Source organism: Stegastes partitus, unplaced genomic scaffold (assembly GCF_000690725.1).
Source record: "Stegastes partitus isolate 25-593 unplaced genomic scaffold, Stegastes_partitus-1.0.2 Scaffold967, whole genome shotgun sequence".
In the NCBI taxonomy this organism is placed as follows: Eukaryota; Metazoa; Chordata; class Actinopteri; family Pomacentridae; genus Stegastes; species Stegastes partitus.
The window spans coordinates 238,052-248,367 of record NW_007578698.1 but is presented as its reverse complement, the minus strand read 5'-3'; the positions used below and the strand labels follow the sequence as shown (position 1 = coordinate 248,367).

Here is a 10,316-nt window from a genome sequence, read left to right as displayed (position 1 = left end):
TCATTTCAGATGAAATTTAAAAATGTTTAAACAACTACTGCTTTAAGCAGTCATCCTATGATATAATGTTACTTATGACACAACCTCACCTTCACTTATTTCTTTTTTCCTACTTGTATACTAGTTTTTAATATTGTGTTCAACAGTTAATAACAGCAAGAATAAATAAAACCATGTGTTCAGACTTGCCCGAGACAGCTACTTCATTTCATCCTGAATGTTAGTATTGTATTACTCACTGTGCACTGAGGGCAAATCAGTTTGACTGGAGATGTTGCTGCCTCTGTAATTCACTCTCAGTGAACAATGTGTGTGTAATGAGCCAGTACCATGTAGCCTTTTTGTAAAAATATCCATTCAAAGTCCGTACCTAAATTTCGCAATGTGTGGTAAAAATAAAAATAAGTGTTTATTGTCAATACGTAATATAATGAAATTAAAAAGATCCAATGTGCAGAATTCAGGTGGGTTTATTGGCATGATGCACTATAGTATTATTTATTATGTTTTCATTAGTGTATAATAACCTAAAATTATAATTAGCTATGTTCTCATTCCCATAGAACAAATCTTTTATACATACAGAGGGAGTGGGTATTCCTCTGCAGACTTCTCCATTTTGCATTGCCAACTTTATTTCTTTAGCAGCATAGTGTGGTGGTAGAATAGTCAAGTCAAGTGCTGACTCGAGAGAGGGGTCACTCAAGTTTTGAGGGAAACAAACTTTTTACAACCAAGCACACTCACATTCACACCTATGGAATCACCAAGTAACCTCAACATGTTTTTGGACTGTGGGAGGAAGCCGGAGAACTCACAGAGAACATGCAAAATCCACATAGAAAGATCCCGGTGCCCCCACCGGGACGCGAACCGGCGATATTCCTGCTCAACATTAGCCCTGTCAGTATGTTCACATGCCGACATTAATATTACCACTGTGCCTAAGTAGAGCCTCACAGAGCCGCGAGCACCGCTGTGGACTCTAAATGTGGTTTCTGCTCTCTATTGCTATCTCTACTCAACCATCTTCCCATAAATGATAATGAAGAACTAACACAGTGACCCAGTCCATTGTTATCTCTATCAAGAGACACAGTGTTTCCACAGCTGCAGTGCAAAGCAAGCTGGAGGTTACACTGAGAAGAGGAAAAGAAGTCAATTATGACACACTGTTTTGCTTATGCCATTAGAGCAAACCCCCTGTGACAACAATACCTTCTCCTTTCTTTCCTCTGAGCCCAAGCTAAGTCCAAGCCGTAGCGTGGTGACAGCTGTGTTTGAGCCTCCTTACTTCAGGGTCAGGAGGTCAAACTTGGGATATTGGTGAGTCGAAAAGAATTCAGTCTCCATGTCTGTTGACATGCTTCATTGAATAAATGCCTATCATCCTTCCCGAAACGCCTCTCTTTACAGGATTAGGCTGTGACAAACATCTCTTTATTCTGTGTCTGAGACTCCAGCACCCCCACCATCACCTACAGTGTGCTGTGATGTTTGACGGGGCCAAGTCAGAGGATGTTTCCGTCACAGGTCCAGTGACCAATGCCTGCCACCCCAGCTGTGACCTTACCACTTTCACCCAATGGTAGCAGTCTCAAAGGCTACTGTACATCCCAGAAGTGACCCCCCCGCATTTAAAACCTCTCGGGCTCCACCGGCTCCATAAGTAAAGTATCACTTCTTTGAGGACCGTATTACATACTGCTGGAACAAACAGAAAGGAAAACAGTCAGGACAGAAAGAAGGGAAAATAAACTCCAAAACAGCACGGAGTTTTGTTTTTTGTCAAAGCAGAGGTAAGTGCACCTTTTGTTAACAGCAGGCAGGTAAGATTAATATTATATAAATGTAAGAATTTATTATAAGTCGATTTAATCCCACATAATCATAATACATTTGAATTAATCTTGTTTTAGATTGTTAACCTGTCTCACTTTTATTACATTTCCTCCAAAGCCAAATACGTTTAGTTACAATTGATGCTATTTTGTTAAATTCACATGATAAAAAAACTAAACATAAAATAAGTTGCTTGTCTTTTAACAGGCAATTTGAACACAAATACAAGTGAGAGAGTGATGGAGACACTATTACTGACTCTGCTTGGTCTGCAGACGGTGATGGGAATGAGGTGAGTAAGACTGGATCAAAGCAGGGTTGAGCACATTTTGCAGACCGTACAGTCACTAAAGTGGGAAACACATAACATGATAACAAAAAGTCATGAGAATTATTCATGTGTCTGAATACACTGTAGTTTAATCCATAACGCTGGTTGAAGTCATACATGAAAATTCATATTGAAATATTGCTTTTCCAGTGATTTTTTATTTCACTTACCCGCTGACAAACTCTTTCCTATTTCTTTCATTAGAAATATAGTTACTGTAAATATTTGAATTTAAAGCCAAGGCAGTGTGATGACAATATCCTGTTATTTTATTCTAAAGCAATTATTAAAAATATATTTTCTATACGCTTCTATTCAGATTTGCTCTGATTTCCTCAGTCCGGGACTTTTATATCAGTTATATGCTATATAAATTTTAATTATATTATATTATATTATATTATATTATATTATATTATATTATAATACACTGTGAAATTAACATATAGTTTAATAAGCGACTGAAGTCAAAATATTTATGTCTTTATGTGGTAGTTTTTCAAATCAATGATAGAATATTTTGTATTCACTAAAACTACAACTATACACTTAATCTACCTCAATTTTCTGCCGTTTCCCAATTCATAATTTTTTAGTACATAAAATGTAATAAACATTAATGAAATCTATAGGGAATTCTCTGCTCTAAAAACACATGATTTAATAACGTAACTTAAAATTGTCATGGAACTGATAAAAGTTTCCAGTCATGTGACACCCTCAGGCGTACTCTAAACCTTCAGGTTGCTGTGTGGTGATTTAAACATGTTGTGTTCAAGCCGTTTTTTATAAACTTTTTTATACTGAAATTCAGGACCAAGAAGAAACTAAATGCATGTTCTATTGTGCACCAAATTATTATCATTAAATCACATCTTTGTGTCAAGTTCCAGACACTGGTGTGAACGCACGGTGGAGGAGCGAGTGGAGCGAGTCCTGTCCCCACGTCTACAGTTAGAAGTGAGCTGTTCTGAAGTGTATCAGTACAACACCCAAGGTTGGAGGCTGGATGTGGACAGGATGCGGATCAAGCATGGAGGTGATGATGGCATTGCCATTTACTACAAACAGCAGGGGCCCAAGGCATCCTGTTTCTTGTACAAGTAAGTGAAATGTTCAGTAACTGGCTGCTGATATGTCTGACACAGCCATTTATGGGGTTTTCTTAAGCAGCCAGAATTTTATACGCAACAAACCCAACAAAACTAATCATGTCAACTTGTGTGAACTGTCCGCATTATTATTGTTCTTCCAGTTCCACATGCATGGCTGAATTACTCCAATATTACTTGTCATTGTGTAGTTCTACTGAGTTTGAATAGAGTAATAGATGAGCTGGTGTGCTTAAACTGCAGCGACTGGACAGGGGTGGATGCAGAGATAGGTGGAGACTTCATTGATCCAGAAATTCTAATCGAAGCAACAGCATAGATTTTCATCCAAGCTATTTAAAGACAAAAAGGATTATTTTCATGGAAAAACATCTAAGTATGTGTCTAATGGAGGACACTGAGTTTTAGGGGCTTGTTTAACACCAGAAGAAGGACTTTAAAACAATGTCAAATGTGGTCACCACATTAAATATAATAAATTATTTCCAAACCAATTAACTTTCATTAATCAGAATCAGAATCAGTTTTATTGTCATTATACGTTACATACACATAACGAAATTGCAGTTGGAAGTCTCGGCTTCCAGCAAAAAGAAGAAAAATGGCACAAATAGACTTATAAGCACAAATAAGAAAGTAATAAACACGAATAAGAAAGTGCAAAATATATAAATATAAACATTGTAAACATAAGGGAGAAGCTGTTGTGTGAGTTTGGGTCCTGAAACTCACAGACAAGTTTTTTTAAATTCACAAAATGAGTGAAAAAAATCTACTTTTCTGAGACAAGTCAAATAGGATTACCGTTGGCAAAATTCACACGTAGTGGAGTTTGGTAATCCTACCAGTGTTGCTGAAGTAGATTTAAATGGAGTAAATCTTGTCTAATCAAACATCGATTACATGTTAATATGAAGGGAACCCCCTTACTTTACAGAGACCGGTGTGGCAGTTGAAAGACGCATACAACATTCTAAATGTACTGCCTTGTTTCCTGATGTCTGTCTATCTCAGACCCCCAGAGATGGAGAGCCAGACGGTGAACAAGACAGTGAGAGCGTGCTGTGAAGGCTGGGGAGGACCACACTGCTCTGAGGGTGAGGTCAACAGACCAGTGAGTCAGTTCAATGCAGGGACAGTCAGGTGGGGAGGCCAGGGGTGGCCACGACCTACTAAAGTCTGTGCCCCCCCACAAAACCAACTGGGAATCCCATTAGAGGTCTACACACACACTCAGAGAACTGGAGTTACATCCAATAACTACAATTTTGCTTATGAAATTGTGGGACCATTTCTCTCAATTGTTGTTCCCATACGGATGCATTTTAACACATTCAACCACACAGAACCGAGTAACTCGGACCAACCAGAAAATGTTTACACCGATTTTGTTGCAATTCACAGATTTTGGATTATTATCATTAAAGAGCATGTAGACAGTATAAAAATTGCATCTGTTTTTATTAGTTCAAGTGTGTATGATTTGGGTTTAACTGCGGTTTTATTTAAAGCTTGTGTACAAACTCTTTAGACTGTGAAGATGAAACAAACTGAAAAACACAAGACTGATCCAGAACCTGCTGCAAAAAGAAATAAACTAAAGTCTGAATGTCTTAAATAAGTGGATCTCCTGAGCAGAACAAGACTCTTTTGACATAAGTACTTTATATGTAGCCTACTTATCTAATGTCATTTTTAATTGTAGATATCCTAAGAGTTTTATCAACAATTAAAAAAGCATAACTGCACCAATCAGATTTTTGTTTAACTGTGGTTCACATAAAAAGCTAATTGTACTGTATAAGAGTTCTAACATGCTTCTATTTTTCAGTCTTGCCTAAATGAATAAATGATAATAAAAAAAAAAAAATGACCAAAACAATGACCGATTTGATTTAAAAAAAAGAAAAGAAAAAAAAAGAGAGAGAGGCATGATGCCACCCTGATGTGAGTAATAGTCTCAGCCTGGCCACCCCTATAAAACACACCTCTCACTGTTTCTGTAGTTTTTTGGATTTTTCTCTTTGCAGCCATTTTCTTCTCATTTTAAAAGTTGCCAGTTTCTCTGTCCTCTGCCTTCAGGTGTAGGTGTCCGTGGTCAGTGCTTCTCTACGTGGAGCTGTGAGGATTTCCCTGGAGTTCATAACTCCTCACTGATGCCCATGGAGCAGTGCTGCAGCACTCTGTGGGGGCTGAGCTGGAGGAATGCCTCTGACCAGACCTGCCTGTCTTGCACCTACACTCTCCTTCCAGGTTAGAGAACACATCATAGCATTACCTGTTTTCAAGTATTAATTTATGACCTACACCAAACATATTTCCATTTTTCCCTAAAGTCCATGTATTAGTCTGTTTTAGTAATATTGCCCTCAGATGCTCACAAACTGTGCTCACATCAGGGATGTTTTACCCACATGACCACTCCCTCTCCTCCCCAGACTCCCAGTCCTCGCCTCTGGTGCGTAGTGGTCTGCTGGCCAGTGCCAGGGTCCCTCAGGGCTCGGCTACCTGCATGTCCTGGGGTGGAGCCCACTACCGCACTTTTGACAGGAAGCACTTCCACTTCCAGGGCAGCTGCACTTACCTGCTGGCTTCATCTACTGACGGCACCTGGGCCGTCTACATCAGCACAGTCTGTGATGGTAGAGGAGACTGCAGCAAGGTAGCGTTTCCGCCCTTGGCCTTAATGTAGCAGTAAATAAACAATGGTTGTAATAGAAACACACTTTGCCCCGTGACGCTGCGTAGGATATGCTATTGTGCAATAATAACAGTGGTGATGGAAATGTTTGCCTATAACTTTGTACAGTTGTTCTGTATGTGTGTGTTAATGTATCCGTGGCCTTCTGCTTTCAGGCACTGAGGATGATGCTGGGACTGGATTTGGTTTCAGTTCATCACAGGAACTTAACCCTGAACAACCTCCCTGTTCCAAATGGAGAGCCCCTTTTTCAAAATGGTAAACTATTCTGAGCCTTTAATAAAGCTGTTGCTGAGTTTCTTCTCCAGTTTGATATTATTAACCAGGCAAGATGAGAGTAGGTTAAAGTCAGAGAAAATCTCACCACTCTCATGACACATCTGGTATCTATTCTTATCCAACTGAATTAAATGTAAAAAAAAAAAAGGAAAGAAAAAAAAGAAAGAAAAATGTAAAGAAAATTTTACTTCTTAACAAATTTCTACTCAGTTTCAAGTGTAAGATGGGATTTCCTATTTTAAGTTTATCAAAAAAAAATATTGTTTTGTGTATGTGTACATGCAGTATTTTCTGTTATAAATAACTATTTCCCCCCAATATCTCCCAAATTATCTGGTCAGAAACAACACAAACAACACATTTAAAAGTTTTTTATTATTACTTTTAATGTATTTATCTTACATGGGATGATGTACATTAAACATCATCCCATTAAATGTACGTGTACCTGAATTAGCCAAAGCCTAATTTTGACTCAAGCTTTAGCCATTCAAGCGTTCCATAAACTGTATATAGAGATCAATAAAACCATCATGATGTCACCTATAGGTTCAATGTGGTGGCTCCAACTCTCACCGTTTTGGCCGAACCTGACTCCTCCTAATCCAACAATGAGCACAGACATGAATGAAGCTTAAGAGATGCGAACAGCGATGGGCCATTTATCCAGATATAATTTAGAAATTGTTAGTCATGCTTTTATCTCATCTCATTTAGACGACTAACTCTCTGTACACTGTTCTTAACCAGCAGAGTCTTCACAAACTACAGCTGGTCCAAAACGCAGCAGCTCGACTCCTCACCAAATCCAAAAAGAGAGATCACATTACTCTTGTTGTAGCTTCCCTTCATTGGCTTCCAATTAATTTTAGAATAGATTTTAAGATTTTATTGTTAACCTATAAAGCACGCTCTGGACTGGCACCTCAATACATTTCTGATCTCCTCACCCCATATGTGCCCGGTCATTGCCTGTGGTCCTCAGCCAAGGCTCTGCTCACCGTCCCACAGTCGAGGCTGAGGACCAAAGGTGACCGGGCCTTTCCTGTAAGAGCCCCCATCCTCTGGAACAGTCTCCCTGAGGAGATCAGATCTGCAAGCACTTCATCCTCCTTTAAAACTCTTTTAAAAACACATTTTTACAGATGTGCTTTTACAGGAGTTGTTTTATGAGTGGACTTTTACTCCGTTTGATGGCAGCATTAAGGGCAGTACATTTGATCTTCTAACTGTTTTATTCCTTCCTTTATTGTCTTTTAACTGTCTTCTTTTACTGGATTTTATTTTTCTTACATATTTTTATATTGTTTTATTGTCTTTCATGCTTTATGTGTTTCACCTTCACCATTTTTTATTTATTTATTTATGTATTTTTTTGCCTTTTACTTCTTTTAATGTTGTTTAATGTTGTTTTTCGTACACTTCTCTTTGAATCTGTACAGCACTTTGCAACCCTGTTTTAAAAAAGTGTTATATAAATAAAGTTTATTATTATTATTATTATGACTGTTGGCACCCACCTTTTAACTTAAAGTGGCCATGCCCTTAATTAGGCACAACTTTAAGTCTTAATACAATTCAAATGAGTGAGTTATATAAAAATTCTCCCCTTGCGCAGTCGTCCTAAACAGGAAAATTAGCAATAGAAACTAAAACCATTTTTTTGTGGCTGGTTGTAAACATGTTAATTTCTGTTGTAAAGCTAGACATTTTAACATGTGGGTATATGTGGACTGATTCACTTTTGGAGCAAGCCTCAAGTGGTCCTTCAAGGAACTGCAGTTTGGGCAATGTAACTTTGGCTTCATTTTTCAGCCACAGAGGTTTCTACAAGGAAAAAGTCTAATTGGCAGTACAGCTTTTAGTGTATTTTACGAGTTTTTCTTCTCCTTCTTTGCAGGAGTGAGTGTCCACTGGCTGGGGGATTTTGTGTTTGTGGAGAGCGGCCTGGGGGTAAGAGTGAAGTTTGATCTGGGTAACACAGTGTACTTGACAGTAACCGCCGAGCACCTGGCAGCCACTAGAGGGCTCTGTGGAGTCTACAACAATAACGCTGATGGTGAGGGACACACCCACACAGGACACACTCAGAATCTTGATGTCGTCGTGTACCCTTTAATTTACTGTCTCCAATCTTCACAGTCTCTTGATACACTTCCCTGACCCTAACTCTTTAAAGTTTTAGAAGTTTCCCATGTTTGCATTGGTAACCTCTTTGTGTCTGGCTGCCAGATGATTTCACCACAATGAGTGGAACTGTGTCCCAGTATGCTGCCAGCTTTGGCAACTCGTGGAAAGTACCGGACCAGCACAGCGAAGTATTGCACTGCATGATTTTCACTTTTTGCAACACAGCTTATTGTTACCACTGGTATTGTTCTTAATGAGATGCTTCAAATTTGTGCTCTATCAATTCACATTGAAAGCAGTCAAATGACTGTGATGCTTTTCAACATAATCCAAACATTCAGCTGCCAACAATAAAAACTAAAGCAAAAATACATCTGAGTGTAAAGATGAATGGTTTCAGTATTTGTTTCTATGACTATAGAGTTGTGTAAACCCTCCTGCTGTATTCAAAATAAATGATAAGGTGTGTTTATAAAATGCAGCCTTGGTAACTGAGCCTGTCTGTGTTCTTTGCTTCCCTCAGGGCTGCAGTGATGCTGCAGAGCTCGGTCACAGCTGTGATGTCTCAGGAGACCCTGCTCTTCGCAGACAGGCAGAATCAGTGTGTCATCGACTTCTGGAAAACCCCTTCACACACTGCCACCTCCGGGTCAGAAACTCCTGATACTTATCACAGTGGCTTATCACTGTCCTTGTTGCTCACTGGACGGCTGTCCTTTGGGACATTTGGACACAAAGAAATGTTTTAGTATAATTTCGTTGGAAGTCAAGCCTGCAATGAGCTTCTCTTAGTAAAACATTTAGTAGCCTTACCTACTGCGAGAGTTACAAAAAAAGGGCGACACTGATGTGAGTCTTAAAGACTAACGACTTAACATGGCTTCCTGGAAGACACTGAATAGCAGATGAACATCAGTGTCACACAGAGAGTTAAATATTTGTATCAGTTGAGCAGGTATAACATTAGCGAGAAATACATTTGAACTCATTTTTAACATAATGTTACACTTACAACCCCAAATAAGCAACACTGTGAAGTACTGATGATTAAAGTCACTACTGCCGCTAGTATCCTATACAATATGTATGGTGGCATACGGGGGTAAAAGCTGGTACAAGACAGACAATCATTTTTGTGTAAATGACACAAGTTTACTCTTAAATAACTTTAATAATTGCTTGTGTTTCCCAGCTGGACCCAGCAGCCTACATAGACACCTGTCTGTACCTGTACTGTAGCCTGCCACACAAAGAGAGGAAGGGTGCAGTGTGCGACACCTTGGCCAGCTACGCCCGAGAGTGCGCCCAGCAACACATCATCATAATGTGGAGGACAGCCACCTTATGCGGTAAAGAAATGCAGTTTGGCATCTCACTTGCACATGACATTTTTACAAACTGTTCTCTTATTTTGGGTTTAAATGAGGCCTCTGTGGCAACCAAATCACAAATCTGGGGTAAATGCTTGAATATAGCGTCACGGCAGCACAAATAAAAAACTGTCATGCTGTATCGTAAAGTCATTTACACGTCTATTTAAAACTTGTTAACATCGGCGAATACACACCACCATAAGCTAACGGTTAGACTAGAATGGGCAGTTAACAGATGCATTATGTGTGTTCCACTATTTCCTGTAGATTTTTATATGCATTTTCATTGTTTGGTAAAATATTTGAGAGCAGTGACGGCTTGGACAACTCCTTTTGGATAAATTCGTGTCTCACTTTCAGTATACTAGATCTGAGGTCACAGTTTCACCACGCAGCACTTCTTCCACAGTTCTAAAGCAGTCTGCAAACAGAAACAAAAGCAAATCTGTCAGTGCAATGTGCTGACTCCCATAACCTAATGATATGAACTATAAGCAACATAATCTCCTTTAAGAGAAAATAATTACTAAACATGTGCTAAAGTCCTC

At 39.0% G+C, this 10,316-nt stretch overlaps 1 protein-coding gene across 1 annotated transcript in view; it reads left to right on the top strand.

The window, feature by feature from the left end:
* The first annotated feature begins 2,081 nt into the window (after positions 1-2,081).
* Positions 2,082-10,316, top strand: part of sspo (SCO-spondin) — a 97,124-nt gene continuing 88,889 nt past the window's right edge. Inside the window, 10 exon segments of the mRNA XM_008294493.1 lie at positions 2,082-2,134; positions 3,067-3,276; positions 4,300-4,382; positions 5,368-5,538; positions 5,724-5,947; positions 6,142-6,244; positions 8,166-8,324; positions 8,498-8,583; positions 8,919-9,044; positions 9,588-9,744. Of these exon segments, the coding sequence (XP_008292715.1) occupies positions 2,082-2,134; positions 3,067-3,276; positions 4,300-4,382; positions 5,368-5,538; positions 5,724-5,947; positions 6,142-6,244; positions 8,166-8,324; positions 8,498-8,583; positions 8,919-9,044; positions 9,588-9,744 (1,372 nt within the window).